Below are 25313 nucleotides of genomic sequence, written 5' to 3'. Positions count from 1 at the left end.
AGAGACAGAGTGAGTGGCCTGCACTCAAGGAAATAAACTCAAATCCCTTTACTTCTTCAGTTTAGATCAAACTTAGGAGGCACATTTGGCTTTAGTTCTATTTTCTGTAGTTATGCTTATGACAAAATACTATAAGAAGGCAGAAATTTGGTCTTTTGCTACCTGTTTCCTTCCTTGCTTGCTTCCTTCCTTTTTCCTTTTGTCTTTCTTTCTGTTCATCCACCTGGCCACCTATATATCTGTGTATGTTTTAATCTATCTATCTATCTATCTATCTATCTATCTATCTATCTATCCATCCACCCATCTTTGTGTGTGTGTGTGTGTGTATAACTATCTCTATCACCTATATAATTTAAAATAGTAGACCAGCTTCTCCAGGACCCCAAAGACATGCCTACTTATCCCTGTTGAGTTTTTAAAAAGAACTACTAATTTACTTCTCTCTTAAACAGTACCTTTTATTTGTGGGTTATGAGTATCGGAATTAAACAGTGTTGTAGCGTGTGGCTTGTGACTACAGCCTGAATACGACCAGTCTTGGCCACATTTTATTAACATTTACCAAGTTACTCTAGTGAGTCCTTCCTGAAGTCCTAAGGCACAGGTATGTGTATGTGTATTGTACACATGTATGTATGTCAGCACACATATATATGTATAAATATACATATATATTTCAATTGCAGAGAGCAAGATAACTGATATTATGGCATTTTCATTAGATTGTCTATTAAGTTGAACTTGCCATCACACCATGTTTGTTATACAAAAATAGAAATTTCATATGGTATAGTCTAATTCTGCCAATAAAACTTCAAGATCTCAAAAATCAAACAAACTAAAAGGGGTAGAAAAATAAACAAAGCCCAGTTGCTTGCTGTCTCTTTTGCTCAGTCTTGGGTCATCTGTACTGCCAGGTCTCTAACTGTTTGTATAAAGCTGCTGGTTTCAGGGATTCTTAAAGGAAATACATCGTACATGAAAGATGAAAGGGTCCCTGGTACCTATCAGTGCAACGGGATCATTATGAAATTTCTGAGTGAACCGCTTTGTATCACCTTCTTCTTGAGCTGGTCTGTGTCTAATTCCCTGCTGTCCTAATGTGGAGGGACGTTCTCATGCACCGGTTGTTAGATGTTAGGATGTCAGCAAGCAGGACAAGCATGACAAATACCTGCTTTTCCGAAGAGATCACATTTTCATCCAAGCTATGTACACACCATAGGTATTTCCCCAAACATTTGTAGCATAATTCATTGAACAAGGAACCCCCGCCCCACCCCCGCTTCAAACGCCACCCCCCCTCCACCCCATCCCCTTGTTTGGCTGCTCAAAGATGCAACAACCATCAAGTCATAATACACAAAGGAACCAAGAGCCAATCCATAGAGAGAAGCCTGCCCCCAGGCTAAATCCAAGCAAGCCATTCCTTGAGCTAATGTGATGATGGACCTGTCAGATCCAGAACGTATCACGGACACATCAGCAACACCAAGTGGCATGCAATGACCAGATGACCGTCGGCCCCACTGCCATGCTTTCATTGGTTCAAGCTCAGAACACAATCTCCTTGGACAGTTTGGACAGTTGGCTTTTCATAAATCAAAGTGAGGTTGGAAATAAAGATTTGGTGAGGTCAAGTGCTTACCAAGTATTTCCTAAATGCCGAGGAAAGATGTTTGCCTATTCCTGTTAAATGCATCAAGGAGACTCCCAAATCACCTAGTCCAGTCAGGTCTTTTTCTTTTGGGGAAATCTCTGCCCACACCAGATGGTGTTCGTTCTGGAGGTCAGCGCTCAGAAACTCTCAGGATGCTCCAAGGTAATCAGCATGTGATAGTTTAACCAAGAAAACGATGGGCAAAGAGTTGCAAGCTGCCCATCAAGGACCTTCTGGGCCGTCCTGAGGTTACCTGAGTTCAATATCTTCCAAAGGTCCCTGAATTTTTAATTGGGTGAAAGCTTAATTTGTGCTGATAAAAGGTAACATTCTACCAACTGGGGACACCAAACTTCTTTCACTTTCAAGACATCTGAAATGACTCATGGTGACAGGGCAGGTTGCTGCACTTTCTCTTTGGAACAGGTTGCCAACTATGGACATTACCAAAACGTTCTAATTCGTGCTGATTTTACCTTCTATTCTGGAAGGGTTTCTTTGGGTTAAGGAGTTTTCCTCTTTATCTTCTAGAGAACAGGAGCTAAGAATCGATCATTATTGATATTACACTGTGATTGTGTTAAAATAAAATATTAACAGCTGCCCTAAGATAAATTCTAGATACTTGGCATCTTCAATCTAGATTCAAAAGCTATTCTGATAATTTCACCAAGACATGTGTCTTCTATAAAAGGGTCTTTCTTCATCTTACCTGTTTACTAAAAGTAATAGGGAAGACCACCACTTCATAAATACACTTTACAAATCAAACCAGAAATATCATTTTAAAGATTGTTTTCTGGTAATTTACCTATTACTGCATTTACTTCAATGCTATATTTCCATATGTGGCATGTGTCTTGCTTATAATACAGTTAAATAGGGTTGGTAACCAATTTACACAGCAAGTAAGAAGACCTAATGTGCAAATATTTTTAATGAACAGCAAGAGGCCAATTACATGGATAAGACTATTACCACTGAGTTTCTTCAACTGAAACTATTAGAATCAAGTGGGAATTGTAAAGTTATTCAAAATTTACCAATTCAAGAATGAGGGCAATTTTTCAGTAAGACATGTTGCCAATGAGAATCTTAATAAAATTAAAATAACAGATTTTCATACACATATTTGCATATATGGTGCCCGCAAATGCAACAACATTTTAACTTAAGTTTTAGATGAATACAAAAGGAGATGGACAGATCCTCAAGTAATTCTATCTAAGAATAGTGTTAAACATTATTTTTTTAAATGTCTAAATTGGTCTTATTGAAGAACGCAATTTAAATGAGATCTTTGTAATTAACCTTGTTTTCAACTTGGGGGTAGATGCACTTATACTGAGAAGCAAGATAAAAATCCCTCCAAAAATAAATCTGTTTAAGATTCTTATAATTATACAGCAGGCTTAAGTTACTATGATTATAATTACATACAAAGTGGGTGTTTACGAATTTAGCATCTAGAAATATTTTCATAAAAATAATTAAGGATTGTAGATAAACCACATTACAACTGATACTTGGTGAATCTTTGGTGTGCAGAATTTAATAGCGTTAAGCCTTTTCATTTGTAGGATAATCTTAAGTACTTCAAGATTGTCAACGTTTTTATTAACCTACTGGCCCTCTCCTTTTTCCTAATCCAGTGTCAAAGTGTATTGAAGATAGCAACTTACATAAAACCTATTTTTGTAATTATTGGGTAACTGCATAATTTATGTATTTGGATCTGAATCTTGCCAATTGTTTGAATTTCTTTGGAAGCTCCCTCCAGCCTTGAGACCTCGTTATGGTTGTTTTTTAAGAATACAGTAATAATTCCTGCATATAAGCAGAAGGCAGATCTCAACTCCACCTTGCCAAAGAGCCATTTTATTACATGTGTGTGCACGGGGTTTTCAAAGTGCCGTTCTTAAGGCTCAGCAATTTCCTTTGCTTTATTAGACCTCAGAAGAATTCTGTTGCCGCAATGAGCTCACAACACGTCTGGGAGGAATGGAATGGAACTGCAGGGAAAGCACCAGAGCAAACCCAGGTAGGAACCCAGTCACAACAGGCCGGGGAGGAGGACCAGTGGCTGCCGACACCTCCCATTCAAGATCAAATACATCTCCTTCCTTACCTGTCTGACCCAGCATGCCTCAGCCACACATGCAAATTGTTATCATCACTGCTTTATTCATGAAACATATTTTTAAATGAAAGGAGTCATTACCCAAAATAAGCACCCTCAGTGACATTTGAGCATGCAGAGCATCTGAACATTCACATTTATGTCCTCAGGAAACAGAGCCAACGCGTTGCATTCAATATGGAAACACACACTTTCTTTTTTCAAGGCACCTAAACAGAAATAGCTGCGGCTTGTCGTTTCAGGAACCGAGTCATCTGTTAAGCCTGGGTAATTGGTCATAAAGCTCTTCCACACCAACCCTCCCCCGCCATCCATTATGACTTGTGCATGTTTTAAACCCACTTCTGTCCCTTGTGCTGCCTGTTTTAGGGTGTGGCGTGCATTACAAATAAAAGTCGGCTTGTCTTAGTAGGATTGGACACTGGATGTTTCAAAAAGCACCGATCTCCTTAGGAATGCCAGCTACGCCTCCCCCACTCCTTTCTGATGGATTAAATAGTGGTTCACTGGGTGTAAAGAGCTGTAACAAAGGGTGATGGGGTGCTCGCAGTCAAGGTAAGCCTGCGGGATCATCTTCTGTTTTCTTCATCTGAGCTGGATGAGACCATGGTCTTCCAGAGAAGACCATGAGCAGGTTGCACAGGGCGTGTGCATGTACATGCAAGGTGTGCTGTCGCAAGGGCCGAAAGATCTATACACAAACAAAACATACCATTTTCTTTGTGTCTTAGCAAAGAGGGCGAGAGTTTGGAATGAACTGGGCATCGCTGTCCATCCTGTCTCTGTGTGGCCCTCTTTGTGGTCTCACGTGGGACCTAACTTGGTGGGTGCTGCCTACCCAGGTGTCATGCATTTGCATCAAGACTGGACACGAATCTCGTCTCCCCACCAGCTGAGTTAATTTCCAAGTGGCTGTCAAGCACAAAAAGGAAGACCCTTACCTGTCACTGTAGGCAGCTGCAGTGGCTGGGGTAGGCTGGGCGTAGCGGTATGCAGCATAACCACCCTAAAACACAAGGAGAAAGTGAACTTAGCGATGCCAAGGAGCCCGACTCAGGGAGGCCCCATGGTGAGACCACACCAGAACAGCAGTGACCCAAATCTACCAGTCTAAAGTGGAGGTTAATGAAAGCTTAGTGTCAGAGCGGAAGTACAAAAACACACACCAGAGGGACAGGGGATTGGAGACCAACTCCAGCCGGATGTTAAAGGTTAGCAGGTGTAAGCATATCCCCAGGGGGAACCCAGGTACCCTTTGAGGGACATGTACCTAAGAGTTAACAGTGATTGTCTTGGGATGGGGAGGATTATGGGGAATTATTTAAGTACTCTTGATACTTTGCTGAACTTTCCAGATTTTCAAAACCGATTATACTTTACCTTTACTTATTAACTATTAACTTACATTTTATTCAAACAGTCTTTGATTCCTTCCTTAAAAATCCAGCATAGGTTAAACAATTACCCTCTTGTCTTTTCTATTTATTTATTTTTAACCCCCTTATAAGGCAAGCTTACTAGTAATCTCTTGCATATATAGTTGTTTAACCAGTAAAGCAGTTAAAGAAGACAGTTCTTAGCTTTGCACATCTTACATAATTTTTTTTAAAGGAATGGTAAATGCTTCTTAAAAATTCTGTCTTTTCGGCTAAAGATATCACAGAGATTCGGATGGGGAATTCGGTGTGGAAAATATGATAAAGGATTCCAATTTGTAAATAAAATCATTAAGAGAGAAAAAAATCTGAAAAAATAATTAACATTTACTTGTATGTACCAGTAATTGCAATTGTTCAATTAAGCAGAGGACAAGCAAATGGGCATATTTGAAAGGAATGTGTTCAGTGGAGCATTGATTATCAAACTGCGAAAATAACAGAACGTCTTGCTCAGCCGACCACGGCGAGACATCAGCCACCGTAGAATGATCTCAGCACAATTAACAAACAGGCTCCAGGCTCCACTGATAAGACAGGGACCATTCAGGTTCTAATAGGAATGCAGTCCCACAATCCTCTGCGGGGCAACTTGGGACAGGCTACTGTGTCCACGGGCACCTAACAGCAAGACCGTGGATGTGCCAGAGGATACTTAAGCATAGAATAGAGAGTAGAGGTGTTTGTTACATTTGGCTCCATATCCTATAGGGAAAAACCAAGCAGTAGGATAGGAGGCAGATGAATGGGGAAGCTCAAAACTCATCTTTTAACATGTAGATTAAACTGGTCTCAATCATTTATTTCTACCTTCTACCACCCACAGCTCACTTTCAGAGGAATCTCGCCATCACTTACACAGCAATTCTAGAAAGCTAGTTTGTCCTTGCACAAGTCTGTTCTTCGGATCAGTCCTGGAGGAGACAGATCCAAGACATTCTGACAGATAATCAGCAATAATTTGGAGCCAGATAAAAGAAAAAATGTCTCCCTTGAAAAACAATTCTAATTCGTAAAGCACAAATACAAAAAAAACACCAACACAAAAAAAACATGAGGTCTTAGCCAGACACCACCTGGTGTTCCAAACACCATGTTCTCTAATTAGGAGCGGGGAAACTCATTAAATGTGCTGAGGAGTTGTAAAACCAGAGCCGTTGTCACACCAGCACCGAGCTCAGACACAGCCTGGTGGGCTGAGGGGAAAGAGGTCACCAGATTTCTGGAGCCATTCTTTTCATTTGCCTGTCCATCTCCGTGGCTTTCTTGATGCATCCAGAAAGACAGGTGTGCAGTACACTTAATGAGGGAGGAGGGAGGGGCTGGAATTGGCTAGCTGATGGCTGGGAAGCATTAGCTGCAACCAGCTGAAAGCTCTGAGTGGAGAAAGTGTGTGTGTGCATGTGTATGTGTGCATGTGTGTGTGAGTGTGTGTTATTTTTGTCTCTCACTCCCAGAATAATAAAAAAATCCTGCCAAGATATTTGCATCAACTGCCATGTCAATCAATCATGCTTTGGTGACTGTGAATTTGGTCCCAGCAAAGATTTTTAGCCTCGTCCCACTTGCAAATCCTCTTTGTTTGAACTCTGTACGTCTCCCTCAACTTCTGCAGTAGTTTTCATCAATGAAATTAGGTGACGAGTTTGATGAGTGGAAATAGCTGTGACAGTGCACACAGAAGGTAACAAACATGAATCTCACTGAGCACTACGCCCATATTTATTGTATGAACCTAACATGGATATGTGTTCACCGGAGATCCACTCGCACAACAGACATGCTCATCTATGAAGCTTTGAGAGGACCCGTTCTCTCCATAATTGCATATAATTTGGCCACTCAGAGAACACAGGCGTGTGTTTCCATGCAATACCAGCACCAGTGGTCAATGCCCTAATGCTTATCTTTGTTCACTAAGAATTTGTTAAAAGCTCTCCAGATTCAAGAGTCAAGGCCATCGTTTGCTAAAGTCTGTAGAGCCAGTGTCTGTGCTGTACGATACGGTAGCCACTTGTCAGTGACTACTGAACACTGGAAATACAGCTAGTACAACAAACTGAATTTGTAATATATTGAATTTGGGTTCATTGGAATGTAAATAGCCACAGGGGGCTGGTGGCTACCCTAGTGAGTCCAGGTCTATGTGATCCCTGAAATATATAACAATTGGGAAAAGAAAAGGGTTAGGTGGCCTCATACCTGCACATCTATCTACTTCATTGCCTTCTGGACTGTTTTTCGTCTGTCTAAAACCCATATTAGGGGAATAACAGAGTTGTGTATTAACTCAGTGTCTGTGTGCAAATACTGTAAAATTATCAAAAAAAATACAAATGGCTTTAATTTGCCTTTCTAACAGGTAACTGTCATCAATTTTATTGCTCCATATTTTGCAGTTCGCTGAGCATGGCCGGAGCTGCTGCAAGGTTCTGTGCTAATGTCTGAAAACGGAGAGCTCACTTCCATTTGCTGTCACCAAACCGTGTCCATGTTGAAACTGGTCCTCCCAGATCTTAGGACGAAAATGTATCCTTGACAGTGAGATTTTCCCTCACTACCAATGGAAAAGGGGTGACAAGCACAACATAGTTCTCCACTCCCTACTCATAAAACATACTCATTTTTCACATTCTGGACAGAAACAAAATATAAATGTGACCTTATATGAAATACAAATTTTAAATGGCCCTTATAAATTGTCCCTCCCTCCCCTGCCACTACCATCGGATGGATGTAGCCACCTAAGATACTGGCTCACCGAGTCGGAAACATTTCATTTGTTACCGAGACCCCTGGAGGTCCTTTGGGGGAATTTACTGATTAGGAATCTCTAGTGACGCCCTAATAAAGTATTTTCAGAAGTGTACTGCTGGGATACTAGTAGTAGCAGGGAAAGGGAAGGTACCTGAATCAGATAGGCTTGGGAATTACTTAATTAAGCACTTATGGAAGTGATTGCTCTATTTGTGGAACTTAAAGCAATGCTGACGAGCACCATGGATCTCCACTGCATCGTAAAGTAGACAAAGGGAATCACATTGTTAACTTGAGAGCATACTTTTTGGAAAAAGATGTTCTACTATCCAAATGGTGAATTACTTGGGGGAGGTGAAACTTGTGGGTGCTGGTGGGGACCTGGGATGGGTGGGACTGTGATGGGCTTGATCACAGACACATCTCCTCTTCTCCAAGAATATCCCAGGATCTCACTTTGTGCAAAGCAGATAGATTGGTGTATGTATAATGAACTCAACATTTTATGTATGAAAACAACATTTACAAGGACATTTGCAAGATGAGACACTTAAATATAAATCATTATTCCCTAATTTATCTGCATTATACATTCAGCTGTTTTTGAAATGTGGCAAGTTTTCTTGAAAGGTAAAAATAAAAGTTCATGTCAGGAATTTTAATTAATTTGTCCTCTCTTAGTCTCAAGTACCCCTTTTTCATAATAGAGTTCTTATTAAAATGATTAATTTTCACAGTAAAAAATGTACTTTCTTAATGGACTTAATACTGAACAAAAATGATAATTGCAGGTTATAGGAAAACCCATGTAATAAAACTCCCACTGATTACCCTAGTATTACATTCTTCTTTCATTTTATTTGACAGTTTTAATGTTGGTTTTAGACCAAATTTGGAGACTCAACCATCTACATTCCAATGAATGTGGGGCTCCTTTTCTTCCTGCAAATTTTTTCATTTGGGGGTGGCTTTGGCAGTGAGAAGTAGGTTTGGAAGCTATAGCAATGGATGTGAAACAAATTTATAAGAACCCACAATGAAACCAGGAAGAAATATATTAGTTTTCCTCAATACTAGATGCAAAAGAGGCTTTTTGTTTTGTTTAACCATTCCAGGTGACTCCTGGAACCTACTAAAATTTTTCTTAGACAATTGGTTCAAAGAAACCCTAGATTTCTTTTTCACTGAATTTATATTGATTGAGACCAGATGCATTTTAAGAAATGTATAGCCAAGCCAGACCCCCATTTTGATACACTCATGATCTAGCAAAGGGGAAATTTGAGGATGACCATCTCCATTCTTGGAGAATTCACATCAAAACTGGAAAATTCAGTTCAGTCTTTCCTCCTACGTTAGGGAATATCTCCCTCCCTGGAATGGTCTTGTTAGTAAGATTTCACAGCAAACCCACAACCAGAGTGATGAATTTTTCCACCAGTCAGGATTTCATACCTGTAGCAATTTATTGCCATACACAGGCTCTTGATACACTACTCTATAAGGAAACAGAAATGTAATGTTTTCAATGCAAAAATGAAATAAATAAAAGAAAATGCATAAGTCAGACCGAAATTCCAGAGCAATTCATTTACAAGTTTGCTTCTCTTCACTAAGACCTGGAGTGACCCATGGAACCAGAAGAGGAACCAGTGCCAAACAGTTCTAGTTGCACATTTCTGTAACTGAGAGAATCAAGAAGGGGGAGATGGGATCAAATAACACACTGATTTGTGTTATAGCCCGTGTTTCTTTTTAAAGGAAGAAGAAAAGATATTTTCATGGCTTTTTGCCCTTCCAAGCATATTCCAATGGTTCAAGTTAACTATTTTGAAATTTCTCTCTTGAGCTTATAATTGGAATTCTCCGGAATACCTAAGGATTTAACTTCGATGACTAATTATTGAGGCAGTTAAGGTGACAGTACAGTAGCAACCATAACTGTATCAACACCTGTGTTTCTTAAATTTAATTTCTACTAACATCAAAAAGCACAATTGTATTTCATAAATTAATGAAGCACATGAAGCTACCAAAGCTACTTTGTAGAGATATGACTAGAAAAATGATGTGTGTGTGTACATGCGCATGGGTCTAGAAAATATATACGTGTTGTTAACTTGTTATTACTTCATGCAAGTGTAACACTGACAAGATCTCAAAAGAACCAAGGGACAGATGGAGTTGATTTGTGGATGGGAGAGTGAGTCATGGATGTGGCTAATCTTTCATGTGTGGTTCTAGTTTGAAGTGAAATTTCCAGTCCTAGGGCAGACCTCCAGGTGAATATTTTAAGAGTTTTAGGGATCTGCCTTGTAAAGATGTATATATACAAAGTGGTCCCCCAAAATGTATACATCCTGTAACAGCTGGTAGCTCAATTTTGAAAAATGAAATGTATTTTAATAAGCGCTGCCTTTATAATTTTGGGGGAATATATATATGGAGAGGGAGAGGAGGAGGGAGAGAGAGAGAGAGAGAGAGAGATTCATGGTGAAATGCTATCTCCTTCCCATTCTTCACTCCTCTTCTTCCACTGCAACTCCACTCTCTTACTCCAGTTCCCAGTCAATTCCTTTTGATAGCTCTGTTGTCATTTCCTTCTTTCCATTTTCCATAGTTACCCTTTGATCAAATGCCCCTTCCTTTGATATCTGCCTGCATGGATTAAGGTAAGTGTCTTGGCTAAGATCGCTTAAGCAACACTTATTTCCAACTCCCTGACCAATTCTGGCTTCATGAAGGCTATAGCTCCGCCCTTAAGTGTGACGGATGATATCTCAGGTCCAGGCAACTTGGTCTTCCCACTTCATCTTTCTAACCACTGTCATACCCATGTGTCACCTCTGCTGTTACTGATTTTTCCTTTAACTTGACCCACTTTTTAATTTAGAAGCACTGATTTAAATGTCTACCACTAAGTAATAACACTGAACTATTAGATTTGATAAGCTAGCTATGTAAACTAAATTCTCATCTTTTGACATAAAAGTGTGTGTGTATGCATGTGTGTGTGTATGTGTGTGTGTGGGGGGGGGGTATGTTCCCAGGTGGAAGTGACCCAGATGTGAACTTTTCTAGCCTCCTTTCTGACTCAGAAATCCCTACTTCCTCTCTGAGGAGTGGCATTCACACTGGGCCTGAACATGTCCTGTGTGGTGAGAGGCAGTGTTTCTCCTGCTTGGCTGGGCTCCTGCATAGGATGCTTTTTTCTTTGCCCTCAGACTATACACACTTCCCTGGTGTTTGCCTTAGCTCCCAGCATCTCTGGCATCTCTGAACATCTCTCCCTTTCTCCCCAATCCTGTCTGCTCTGAAAGGTGAAGAAGGAGGCTGTTGCTTGCCAGTTGGCAGGGGTCCTGCAGGTCTCTCAAATCAGAAACACCCGAGGGCTCCCATATATGGTGGGAGGGATGGAAAGACCTTGAACAACAAAGAGGAGAAGGGGCAGGGGAAAGTGGGGTGCACAGAAAAGGGCAGTCATTCTGGTGTAGGAGCTGCTATCCTTGCTGTTGAGTTGCTGATATGCTGCCAACGCTGAGGACGTCTGAGCAGGAAGAACTGGAGAGCAGATTCCCCTTAGCTCTTAAAAGTAACCAAAGCTAGAAGCTTGCTCCTCTCCCAATTAAATTACAAAGAAATAACTGCTTTAAATCTATTAGAAGTGAGTAAAGTGTCCAACACATGTCCCAGGTCCTCTCAGGATTGCCTTAAATCTATTTATTGTGCACTATTTCTAACAAGATGGAAGGAGCAAGCCAGAAACTTCCTTTAAATAGAACAGAACCTCACGTGCTTCACTAACCTCTTTCATCATCATTTCTTTAATAAATGGAGCCCTGGGGACACGTCCACTCATCAGGACATACCAGCATCTCAAGGGAGGTGGGATAGCAGCTTGAAAAAGCATATTCAAAATTACTTCTAGCCAGGATGAATCCTGCTTCATAAATTCTAGAGTGCAGGAAATACCCCTATTTTTTCTCGCCCTTAAGTCAACTTAAGGCCAACCATGAACACTTGCTTTGCTGCCATAACGGGGTAGGGACCAGTTCACCACTATCGCTCATGTACACACACCACCCAGCAGCAGTATTCCAGAATTGCCATCTTATACAGAACAAAAAATTTCAGGAAGGTCTGCAAGGTCTGGGCTACCTTCTGGAAAAGAGGACAGAGAAATGTGCTGGGTAAACAAATATTTAAGCTAGGTCTTCCATCAGCTAATTGTCTAATTGGAATGCCCCCCTCTCCCTAAAAAATCTTACTGGCACTATAATAGGAAAATGCATACATTTTTTTTGGCTACTAGGGTGGCTTGAAAAGAGTGAGAGGAATAGTTTTCTAACTTAAATCTTAATTTTTTTAAAATTGCTTTCAGAGAGGAAGGGGGAGAGAGAGAGAGATGGAAACATCTATGATGAGCGAGAATCATTGACTGGCTGCCTCCTGCATGCCCCCTACTGGGAATCGTGCCCACAACCCCTGCACGTGCCCACAACCCCTTGACTGTAATGGAACCCCTTAGTCCGCAGGCCAACGTTCTATCCACTGAGCAAACCAGCTAGGGTGGAATAGTTTTCTAAACCTAGAAACCAGAAAACCCAGGACTTGAAGTTACTGAAATAACTCCTTTCATCTATACCTCACTCAGATACCTGCAGGGGCTGTTCCACTGAGCCTGGTGTTCTTTGCCCAAATATGATGAATTTGTGGGAAACAAACGCTCTTAAAGGAACCAAAAAACTCAAAAGGATTTTTCTGGAGCTTTCCTTCCTCAACGGAATTTCTCTTTCTACCTTAGAGTGGATGTTGGTGTATTGTCCCTCTTCCAACTTTCTCTGCTCTTTCCATTTGCCTCATTCTTAGGGATTTTCCTTTATCCCAACCAATACAGATCTACACACATCAGTTACTCTCACTAGTCATTCTATTTCTTTGTTTGTGGACTTTAACAGCCATGCCTTCAGGCAGCTTCTACTTCCTTCTATACAAAAATCTATGAAGCAAGAGAAAGATGCTAATTTGAAATCTCCATAGAATAGTTTCAATGAATAATTCAATTATTTATTAGGGTTAATGCAACAAATTATTGTCATTTTACAGAGAGGTGAACTAATAAATGATAACTAATATTATAATAATAAGCTTATATAACATCCACATTGTTCTCCCCTGAGGTAGGTGTAGATGAAGATAGTTCTCTTTTTGATGGATTTTTTTCTTTTTCTTTTTAAAATTTATTGATCCTTTCTCTACTCCCTTTCATTTCACAAATTTAAAAAAAGCCCTGCTTTGGCCAGTATGGCCCGTTTGGTTGAGTGTAGACCCATGCACCAAGAGGTTGCCAATTCAATTCCAAATCTGGGCACATGTGGGGTTGAAGGCTCAGTCCCCAGTGGGTAGCTAGCGATCAGGAGGTGGCTCAATCAATGTTTCTCTCTCTCATCAATGCTTCTCTGTCTCTCTCCCTCTCCCTTCCTCTCTCTCTCAAATCAAAATTTAAAATAAGTAAATAAATAAAGACCTAAAGTTAATTATGCCAGCTATCGTTCCTGCATGTGCTTATGCTACCCAGAGGCTACAATGGGGAGTGTGTAGACTGATGGGTTCACTGGGTATCTAAGGGTATGGATGAGGCCCAGCCTGCTCAGCCTCCGCCTGCCCTTCTATTTAAAATGGCATAAACAGAAAGTCTGGGGGAAAAAGACGTGCGAAGGAGTAAATCAGGCAACACAAAAAAGAAAGTTGGTTGTTCACTGGGTGCATAAAGAACATGTAAATCATTAATAAGTATTATTATGGAAAAGAGCTAACTCGCAGATTATAATAAATGTACTTGATGCAATTATAATAGAACTCAACTAAGTTCATCACTGATGGAGACTAATACTATGTCTCAAAATTGTAATTATTTGAAATTCAAAGGGAAGAAATTAAATAACCAGTGTCTTTCCCATTTTATAGTAAATGACATCAATTTGATCAGAAATGTGGTTTTATTTTTCTTTGTTATCTGGTCTATAAAACAAGTATGATTGCAGCAAAATTACTTTAGGTCACTTGTAATAAAAAAGTATATAACTTAGAAAATACCCTCTATTCCTGCCAATTTATTTTAAATTGTGTTTATTCCAAGTTATTTTCATAAAATTGCTGCTAATATCACAATGAAGGAGAATAACTAATTTTAGATCAACTTAGGTAAGTTTAATTATGATCCCCATAATGAGAAACACTTTTCTAAAACCAGCTTAACAAAGTGATACCATTTAACCAACAATCCTACATTTAACAAACAATTCTAAGTTAGGGAGCTGTTCTGGGGACATGAAGAAATAGGGGTTGAAGAAATTGGTTTTTTAATGCTCCAGTTGGCCCATTTTTGTTAGTGAGAGAGGGAAATATTTTTCTAGGGCTTTGTGATAAACAAATATATTTATAAGAAAACATCAGCCATGAAAATGTCTTTTAACCCTTGGTATCTATAGCTGTTGTCCTAAATAGTAAACTGAAAATACACAGACCATACTGAAAACTTTAGAGAGAATTTCTGTTTTTGTGTGTGTGTGTGTTTGTTTTGGGGTGTTTTTTTGGGAGGGGCTGGGGGGCTGGTCTTAATTTGACATGAGATGCAATCAATCTTTGGAGGCGGGCGGTGTTTGCATTTATTCTGAGGTTGGTCAGGGCATTGATTCCACTCGCTCACAGCGTGGGATGCTCTCAGGAGCAGCAGTTCTGCTGCATGTGAGCCCAAGTCTCTCCCAGGGCCCACGAAGAGGGAATGGACAGCACCGCACAGTAGAGAGATTCTCAGCAAACTTGTAGAAAGAATGTCTCCGGGAGGAAACGTGGATGGCATGCACAGTAATGAATACTTACATAAATGTCTGCACCATAAAATCCATCCTGGTAAACAACACTGCAAGGGTGCACACACAAAGAGAAACATCCATATTAGTGCGTTTCCCCATGCAGACACACCACCCCCGCACTGGCGAAGTTAGTCTGGTCACGAGATCCAAAACACAGGAACTGAAGAGAGTTCCGCTTTGGTTAAGGAGGTTGGAGACAACAGGAGGCGGGCAGGCTGAGAAAATTAGGCTGGTTCAGGGTGGCCCACAATCAGGACCTGGTGGTGAGAGTACCAGACTTCCCTCCCTCTCAGGAGGGGTGTAGAAGTGCAGGCAGGGCTGAGGTTTATTTCAAGTGGCCTAGACAGATACAAGAGTCGGAGTTCACAGTCAAACTGTATAGTCCCCCTGCTCCGGGGAGGAAATCATCCCCTTAAAATACATGATTGATAAGGGTGGAGGGCCCAGATTGTTACATTCTCAATACAGTTATAGCTGGATGACCTTAGGGGAGCTGGACAATACAGATGATTCCAGAAATGTTCTTCTGTATTCTTTCACACGGTGGTATTATATCTGATAATTCCCTGTATGTGTGTGAAAAAATATGTGTGTGTTTGTGTGCATTTATGGGTATAAATGTGTATATGTGGGTGCAAAATATGTATTTTGGGTGTGTGTGTGAATGCATATATGTGTGTTATTGTGTATATGCCAATTCATACATGTGCACACATGTGTTCATGTGTATACCTTGCCCATGTATGCATATGTACATGAATGTATATCACTTTTTTAATGTGTGTAGTAGTGTGCTGGGAATCTGCTTATGTGCACTCATACATGTACATGCACATGCATGTTTCTGTGTGGACATGTTTGTGTAAATTATACCCAGACTAAGGAAAGCCCCACATTATGACTGAATAGCCTGGCCTCGAGCATCTCTCTGATCACTGTGCATATAGGCATCCCAGAGACAAGGGACCTCACAGGAAGGGGAGAACAAGAGATCCTGGAATTCTCCAGAAATGTCTTGGTATACCTTGAGTGAAACAGCCAGGAAAAGAAGCTCACAGTTCCACCATCATGGGAAACTGACTTAAAATTCCTAAGTATTAAAATGGGTTTAATGAGGTTCTTAGGCAGCTTGCACATTTCATAGGCTTCGTGAGGGTCACGGGATGACCTTGAATATAAAAACACGTGTTTCTACATGCATGTTTTCCAAAGGATGGTAGTGTAATTAATAACCTTCCCTAATATCTCCCCATGGAGTTTACACATTATTTATGAGTCTGGCAAAGGACCAATGAGCCCCATCATTGAATGGAGCTGTGGTTTGAACAAAAGCACAACTTTGATTACCAAAGGTTTCCAGCAGGTTCGGTGGCAGGGTGGAACTGCAGGTAAGCCGAGCAAATTGAGCCAAAGGAGAGCACTTCACAACACACACCCACACGCACACACAGCAGTGACACTGGTTTGCTGGAGAACACTGTAGTGTGCTTCTCAGAGCTTTTCAGAGTTGACCGGCGAAACCCCAAGTACCATTATCCTTAAAAAGGAGGCAGGGATTTCGCACGCTAAGGAGGTTGGTGAGAATCGCTTTAAGCTGTTTTCATTTTGATCAAAAGGGCTACAGTTCATGAGAGCACTTGTCAAGCAGCACAAAACCCTAATCCCAGATGCTGAGGTGTGCGCATCCCGAGCTAGGCTTTGGATTCTGTCAGCGTTTCCAACAGAAGAAGATAGTGTCTGCTGAGGGTCAGAAGGCAGGGCCAGCCTCTGCCAACAGGACGCAGAACAGATCTGACGCAACAGGGAAGAGCAACAAATATTTAGTTTGGGCCCAGAACCACAGAGCGGATCATTTAGCCGTAGCAAAACAGCTTCTGTCCCATTTTTTCATGCCATCATGCCTTTGCACATGCTGTTCCTTGCGCTGGGAATGGCTTTTCTGCCAACATCCTCCCCAAAAGCAGATACACCATTCAAGAGCCAAGTTAGACGGGGACCACAGTGGCATCTGGGTCAAATTTCAGCCTCGCCCACTGGACTCCTTATTCAAGTTACCTGAGCTTCAGTTACTCATCTGTAAAATGGGGAAAGAGGCACCTCAAGGGAGGAGCCAGTGAGATCTGCTACAAAGAAATGGGTCAAATGCTTGACATCACAGCTCTAACTGAACATCACCATTGCTATGACCTGTATCCAATGCTCACCCACAGCGGAGCTATTTCTCCCTCCTCTAAATGCCAACCTCACATTTTTTGCTCCTCACTCGGTAAAATAATTTTATATATTGGTCAAATATTAAATGTACTTGTGTATGGGCCTCATTCCACATTGAAGTTGCACCCAATTAGCTTTACTCCACATTCTATCCTGCTTATGGCTGAACATGTTGCTTTCTACCCAAGAGCTGTAAAATAAATGCCTACTGACTGAATACTGCCATATCTTAAAGGGGAGGTGACAGAAGATGGCACAGAGTAATTAATTGGCTTAGCAACTCCAGGTTGACTTAGTGAATTAGGAAGACACATCCTACAGCTTTAAGTTTGTTTCTGATCTGGTTACACAGCACCAATGACTGTTGCCAGTGGATGAGGAGAAGGTGAATAGGATTAAAAAACTGGACCCTGGCATAGGAGACCAGAGAAAGAGGCTGGACAGAACGTGATCCAGCCGTGAATATTAATGCATTCATATACAAACATGAGGGATAATGCTTTTTTTCTAACTATCTGTAGAGGACCCAGTCTGTGTCTGCTCTTCTGGAAACACAGGCACCCCTCGGAGGGACTGCGGCTCAGTTCCAGACACTGCAACAAAGCGAGTGTCACTTAAAGAGGCGTAATTGCTTTGTTGGGAAGCGTCTTCACTTCAACTTGTAAAAAAATGCAACATGTGTGAAATGCAATAAAGGGAGACGACAAAGCGAGGTCTGCCTGTGAGGGAGCGAGGCTGGACCTTGAGGCCTGTCCCAGTGGACACACAGTGTGGACATTGGGAAAGAGGCCCCTTCTTTCACCAGGACAGGTCCTTGTGCCCTGGGGCAGGCTGTGTGCTTCCTGCCGAGCCGATTTGGGCCAACAGCTCCCAGAGTGAGGCAAGGCAGGCCCTGATGCTTGTTCAGGACGGTCACCTAGTCACCATGCTTTGCCCTCCAACGTGGCCATGGAAAATGACTTGGGGACTCTGGCATCCCACGCTTATGAGACGGAGAACTAAAGAGAAAATTCGGCCTAACATCCTCATTCTGATAAGCTCAAACAAACTAGGTCCCTGCTGTTGTTTCCTATATTCTTACCACTGTGCCAAGGCTCAGAGGGCAGAGAGAGTGAATCCAGTCGCTACACCCACCCTCGGGGAGCTCCCAGGGAGCGGGCACTCAGTCACAAAGCCACGTGCATGAACGGCCAATGGCAGCTGTGATGGGTGCTGCGGAGGAGAGGGATAATGGAACCCTGAAAGTGAAGTGGACGGAGGGGGGCTAGCAACAGAGGGCAGAGAACCAGAGGAAATGCCACAGAAATCTCAAAGGCTGAGCCAGGTAGAGAGCAGGAAGAGCAGGCCAGACATAGGGAACAGCCCAGTGTCTGGAGGGTGCGGGGCTCCTCAGAGGCCCTGCGGGAAGCACATCTTTCAGCTTTGGGAGACCCCGCAGGAAGCGGTGGCTTCACTGAGAAAGGAAATCGAGAATTCTAGCTGCTGTGACAAACCACACAGTGTAGGAATTGTTTGTTTTCACCGAGTGCAACACCTGCACGTTTTGGAGAGAAATGAATGAGAGGCTGGATGATCTACCTTCATGGAAGCTCTAAAAAATGAGGAACCGATATGGTTGTCCTCATTGGCAGTGTGAAATGAAGCCACTTTGGGGGCGTCGGTTTCACCAAAATGCTATGTGCGTTCCTCCCCCCTTGCCCCTCTCTAAGCTATAAGTAATAGCACCAGTACAAGTACTATTAGTCCTTACATTGATTGAGCGATGGCTCTGTGTCAGCCTGTAAGCTAAGGGTGTTGTGCTCATTATCCCACTTAATTTCACAGCACCCCTTCGAGATGGACAATATTGTGGTCACCGCTTTGGGGCTAAAGAAACTGAAGAGGAGAGAGCTAGGTAGTGACTAAGCTGGGATTCCAGCCAGGTGGTCTTGGCTTCACAGCCCCAACTTTTAACGGCTCTGGCAAGCAGCAGCGGTCAAACTTCAGTGCACATCCGAACCACCTGGAGGGCCTGTTCAAACAGATGGCTGGGCCCCCACCCAGCCCAGAGGCCCTGAATCCATAGATATGAAGGCGGGGTATGTGTCGAAGAATTTGCATTTTTAACAAGTAACAGGTGATGCTGTTGCTGGTCCAAAGACTAATAGACTCATTGCTCCATGAAACACCCCCACTCCCTCCATGTGTTTTCATTTGAGGCAACACTGAAAATCAGCTTCCTAGGTCCTATCCTAAATGGAAGCTGGTTATAGAAAGCTCTGACAAAGTCTCATGCTGGTTTCCATGAATACAGCCAAACACTTGTTTTGAAAGCCCCGTGAAACAGATGCAACGGATTTGCAGGGAAGGGAGAAGGGGTCAATGTCTAGTCTGCATCTATAGATAAATGAACCACGGCCCAGTCACAAGAGAAGGGAGTAGCCGTCATGCATTGAACCGGTGCAGCTGATGTTATTGCAAAGACGGTCTGTCTAGCCATGCAAAGGTAATTGTATTGCTTGTCAATCACTTTGGCACTGCAGTGTGCTTTTGCAAGAATATAATGCAAATGCACATCTCATTTTCTTAGAAAGGTAATAACTAGTTAAATATTTGGATGAATGCAAGCAGGGAATGACTGCACTATAGCAAATTAGTTTATTTTTAAAAAGGAAAGGAAAAGAATAGGATGCCCGAAGTGTACAATGTGTTTGTGTAATATAATATAGTCTCCCCCACAAATACATTTTTGAAGGAAAGGTTATTTAACACTGCTCTTCCTTGTTGCCCCTTCCAAGTGAAATAAATTAAAATTTTAAAGCATTCAGATCTAGCTGTTTTTAAGTAGATATCAGGTGGGTCCATGAACTTCTGGCACCATTTGTATAGAAGTGTGTGTGGGTGTGTGTGTGTGTGTGTGTGCGTGTGTGTGTAAATACATCAACATTTTCCAAAGGAAAATTCATATTTTAATTAGATGATCAAAGGCATCTATGACATCATACTCTCCCCACAAATTTAAGAACCATTGATTTGTATTTGTCTATAAATGCACTCAGTTAAGAGGATTTTTTAAAACATTAGAGGTTACACTTCAAAACTGGCTGAGAATTTGAATAAGAATTGATACCAAAAACAAAAAGCTGATCAGAATCCCAGAAAATATTTGAGAATGGGTAGTGATGACTTTAGTTCTAGTGTGTATATTAAATTGGAAAGTGCCTAAGTACCAGTTACTATAGTCTGAGGAGCAGACATTTAAAAATGAAAATTGAAAAGCATGGTTGATTTGCAGACAGAAATCTGCATACACAGTTCTAGAGGCTGGTTATCCAAGGTTTTAGGACCTAAATTCTAGGATCCGAAAGCATTCTCAAAAAACGTATATATGGGTTGATTCTTGCACCTGCTACCTTTCAGAAGGGCTCTCCGGGGATACTACCGTATCTGTCCTATACCCAGAGTAGCACTGAGTCTCCTCAAAATACTTCTTAAGCTAACTCTGAGAAGTTGCACATAGACGTGTCATAATTAATTACCTGAGAAAGTGAGAACATCACACTCACAGATATCCAACCAACCACTGCCAAAACCTATAGCAGATGCTGATGCTTGGACTGGAATAATTTTAAAAACCTCCCATGATACTCGATTAGAGCACTCTTCTTTAGCCCCATACAATATGCATGGTACATAGTAGGTGCTTCATAAGTAGCTGGTTTGTAATTACTTAACTACTTAAGAACAGGAATGGGGTGAAGCCAGTCTCATGAGATCCCTTTGGGAGTGAATGGGGTTTAGTTGCTGTCATCTAACATCAGAGAAAGTACTGAGTCTGGGGGCTACCTTCCATTTTCATCCACAAACCATCAGTCTGCAAGCTCCACTGACGCTAATTACCCAAAGGGTAATTTCTCCCAGCTATAAGTCACAGAAAGACAGACTGACATTAGGGCTTCTCTAGCAAAATTAACCCCAGGATCAAATGCAAAGGGAAATATGAAAAACTTGCTTCATTCAGCTCTTGTGGAGACTATTCACTAGTTAATATTTTATGTACAATCTACATATTCCACAAACTATTGAAGTGATCTGTGCAAATCAAAGCCATCTCTGTGGCTTGTGGGGAATGCCAGTCTGTGAACTGCAGGTGCCTCCCAGCAAAGGAGTAAGTGGTGCAACACAGAGAGGGACAAAGGAGCAGTAACTGCATCACCCTCAGTAACATTAGCTATAGTTCACTGAACTCAAATCATATGACGGATCCTCCCTACTAAGTTGTAGACTTACATAAATCTCCTGTCCAGTGGTCGGCAAACTCATTAGTCAACAGAGCCAAATATCAACAGTACAACAATTGAAATTTCTTTTGAGAGCCAAATTTTTTAAACTTAAAATATAGGTATGTACATTTTTATTAACTTAATTAGGGTACTCCTAAGGCTTAGGAAGAGCCACACTCAAGGGGCCAAAGAGCCACATGTGGCTCTCGGGCCGCAGTTTGCCGACCACAGTCCTATCCCATCCCCTATCAACTCAATGGAGGCAGACACAGTCTTCACTCTCCTGTTAAGGCAATTCACTTATACAGGTTAAGTCAGCTACCCAGGGTAGTATGAGGTAGAATGGTTGTGGGGGGTAATTTCTTCTTCCCCAGAAGCATTTTTTAGTACTGTAACAATCTTATAGACTGTGTAAACACTAGATTTCTAACTCATCACTCATTCTCATTCAGTGGATTCTGGTAATCCCTAGGGGGCTGGCTGTCTCAGTCCAGGATTTTTCGTTCATTTCTAGGATCCCTTCATGGTCCAAGTAGAGCCTCTGTAGCCCCAGACCCTGAAGGACTGGTCATGTTTTATGCCCCAAGATGTTTCTATTTAGGTATGTAGGAAAGAGGAGCAGAGCTCCTCCATAACCTATGTTCCTCACTTGCTGAGAAGGACTTCAGAAAGTGTCAGGATGCAGAGGGGGAACCAAATCAACAAATGGAAATGGATGGCTCCTTGGTGTGCCCTCCTGGATACCTATCTTGGTGTTGGATACTCCAAGGCTCACCAGTGGCTCCACAAAAACAGCCATGGAGGTTGTGTGGGACCGTTTTATATCTCTTGGAAAAAAACAATATGGAAACTGTACATGGATGTTGGATAAATGACACATTTTTGGTTGGAATTTTAATAACAAAGTATATGCATCTTGGATACTTGATGAAGAACAGAGTTTAGGTTGGCAGTCTTCAACTAGTGATAAGAGGAAAATAATTTTTTCTTAATAAATGCAGTTTGCTAGCCAACGTCTTAGGAAAGATGGGGTTCACTGGGTGTGAGGGAGAATCACAGACTGAGACCTTAACGTGGACATTTAGGAAATGATTGTCCATAAATGTGACCTCTGTCTCTTCTCATCCTAGCACGTGGGTGTTTAGAAGCTTCTCTAAATATCTAAGTCCTTCCTTGGTGCTCACACAACACCCTACCTTACTACTTACCACATTTACTGAAATTGTTCGCTTACATGGCACCCTTTGCCCCCACCGGAAGAAATTCCTCCAAGGGAGCCATTTGCCTCAGTGGCCTCAGTGCAAGGCAGTGCATGCAGTTGAGAAAGGAGTGTTGAGCTAAACTGGACATTAGCAAAGACATCAGTCAAATCTAGAATTCATCCTCCAAAGGAGGCAAACAGCTACAGGAGATCCACACTATCTCCTGGACCACCCGGATCCCGACAATGTCACTTCCTGAAACAGTAGTGGGTTTCCAACCTCTTTGCCACTCAACCCAAGATCAGGACCCTCTCTCCTCCAGCCAATCTCTGCTCTTCTCTCTAAGGTGAGCTGCCCTCTGACTCTTCTGTAGCTTAAGCCAAACAAGCCAGAGGAAAAGGGAAGCCACCATTTAAGATGCTGGGTTCATGCCTTTGCATTCAGAGCTGATTTGTCCAGCCAATTTGTAATCCAGCAAAACACCAGGCAACTGGCTGAATGTCCTGTCCACCTTTTACACCAGCACTTTGCTCTTATGGAAGTTGTAGGCATGGACACACACACACACCTAGCCCTTCTGCTCTTTCTATCCCTCCCATCTTAAGAATTTTACCTTACGACTAAACATGGGTTCAGAATTCCAGTCAACATTGTCAGCAAAGAGGCACAATCCACCATTATAAACAAAATAATTAGAGCTATCACTGGGATATTAAAATTAAATCATGTCCGAAGCAGTCACAAACACATTGCTTCACCATTTGGAGATGACTGTGTCTCTCCCTGGCGAACATGGCATTAATTAGCTATGCATGGTTATTCCCCACAAAGAGCAAGTTCATTATAAGTTAGCAAATTTCAATTTTACAGCAGGTGTGTTATTCTGAGACTTTTATAAATTGTTCATGTGAGGATAAGCCATATAATTTTACTTTATTTTTTCTGTTCAATATAGTAGTGAGATACTGAGGGTACATATACCGGAAAGCTACAATTACCAGCTACCAAGATAATGTTTTCTAGGCAAACTAATGGGGTATAAACATGCAATTTTGTATTTATGGCTTATGAATCTTGCTTTAGTAATCACATGAGCCTAGCGGGTAACTTGTTTTGGGGTTTTTTCTTCATAACTCATTATATGACCTTGGGAATAACAAGTTTTTACTTCTGCCTTTCTGGATCTACAAAATCGGCTTAATACTGTGGGGGCTGAAGATAATGATTATACTGTCAGTAATGCCTTATATCACATGGTCAAATACATGAGGCTTAGGACATGAAGATACATTATATTGGAGGGTGGGGAGAATTTAGGGCCAATTCATCCTTGGCTTATTATTCACCATATTTTCAGCACAATTTCTTTTTCTTTTTTTGGTGGCGTTTCATCTACTAAGAAACTTGGAATTGGCCTACCACTAATGACAACAACAGAAACAATGGACTTTGTCTTATTTCTCTGCCTTTACCCCCCTCTTCCTGACAATTTCATCTGCTTTCATTTCTCTATTGTCTTAGCCTTGTCTCACTGCATTTGTTTCCAAAACACTTCAAATGCTGTCCCTTGGAGTGGGTGAGAGATGAATAAATATTTCAGTCAGTATAATAGATGATCTGGGCTGATTCAAATTTTCTAAAAGATTTCTAAGCAACGGAGCTATAAAAAAATGTGTTCAACCCTTTTCACATAGTCCTGAATACAGCCATATTCTTTCTATAGACAAGAAAGCCAGGCACCGGCCGGGGAAGCCTCCTGCCAGGCTGCCCTGGGCATACCTGTTTTCCTTAGAGCAGCGTGATTGGTAGTTAGGACCCCATGACTCTGTGTGGGGAGAGGGACCGCTCCGTGCACTGTAGGATGTTTACTGCATCCCTGGCCTCTACCCACTGGGTGCCATTGCATCTCCCAGCTCCTGCTGTGACAACCAAAGAACGTCTCCAGATATTACAAATGTCCCCTGAGGATCACTGCCTCAGAGACATCCCTCTCTCCCCGGCTCTGAGTGTGCAGGAATGTTCCAGGAGGATCCCTTAACAGGAAGGTGAAAGGGAAGCATCTTAAGGTCGAAGCCTGCCACACCACAGTACTATTTTTTCCCTGAGCATTCACCACCATTCCTGGATAGTCTCTTGGTGACACCAAAGTCCATGACAGGAATACCCAACTGGCAATGGGGGTCACATGAACTTGCATTTCTTTGCAGAGGGGAAACAAAGACAAATGCCATTTTGGAAAATCCAGCTAAAACAAGTCTTAATTCCAATTTCATTGAACTTGTGAATGTTTGCATTGACTCCACACCTAATTTTCTCTTCCCAGCAAAGGCTCCTAAACCTTGAAGCTCAAGGTATCTTAGGGGAGGGGAGCAAGACCACGCCAGTGATTTTTATGTGTGAAAAGCCTCATGTCCCTCCGTGGACAGATTCAAGGGGCCAATGTGATCCAACCTCCTTAATAACCAGATGTTTGCAATCATCAGAAATGCATCTCTGGCTGTAACCATTTCTCTGTTCTCCAGCATTCAGTTTCAAAGAGAATTTACATAACAACATGTGACATGTAGGATGCTTAAAGGCACCAACCGTGACAGGACAAATTACACTCATTTTTCAATACTCTTTGCAAGGTGCTCCACTGCAGGCGCCGGGCCGCATGCTGGGCGTTCTGGTGGGGCGGTCAAGACCAGCATGCGCAAACAGGAGGGGCGGTGCAGGGAGGCCCGCCCGGGAGGCAGCCCACTTACCCTCCGTAGGCAGGGAT

General features: G+C 41.9%; 1 protein-coding gene across 1 annotated transcript in view; it reads right to left on the bottom strand.

Annotated features, from left to right (window-relative positions):
• Nucleotides 1-25313, bottom strand: part of RBFOX1 (RNA binding protein, fox-1 homolog (C. elegans) 1) — a 374033-nt gene that overhangs the window by 33959 nt on the left and 314761 nt on the right. Inside the window, exons 10-12 of the mRNA XM_015563803.1 lie at nucleotides 25297-25310; nucleotides 14879-14918; nucleotides 4745-4809 (exon numbers count right to left, since the gene is read on the bottom strand). Of these exons, the coding sequence (XP_015419289.1) occupies nucleotides 4745-4809; nucleotides 14879-14918; nucleotides 25297-25310 (119 nt within the window). The remainder of the gene's footprint in view (nucleotides 1-4744; nucleotides 4810-14878; nucleotides 14919-25296; nucleotides 25311-25313) is intronic.

This window comes from Myotis davidii, unplaced genomic scaffold (genome assembly GCF_000327345.1).
Source record: "Myotis davidii unplaced genomic scaffold, ASM32734v1 scaffold639, whole genome shotgun sequence".
NCBI classification, from domain to species: Eukaryota; Metazoa; Chordata; class Mammalia; order Chiroptera; family Vespertilionidae; genus Myotis; species Myotis davidii.
The sequence above is the reverse complement of the archived record's forward strand: the minus strand, read 5'-3'. Positions and strand labels throughout refer to the sequence as shown.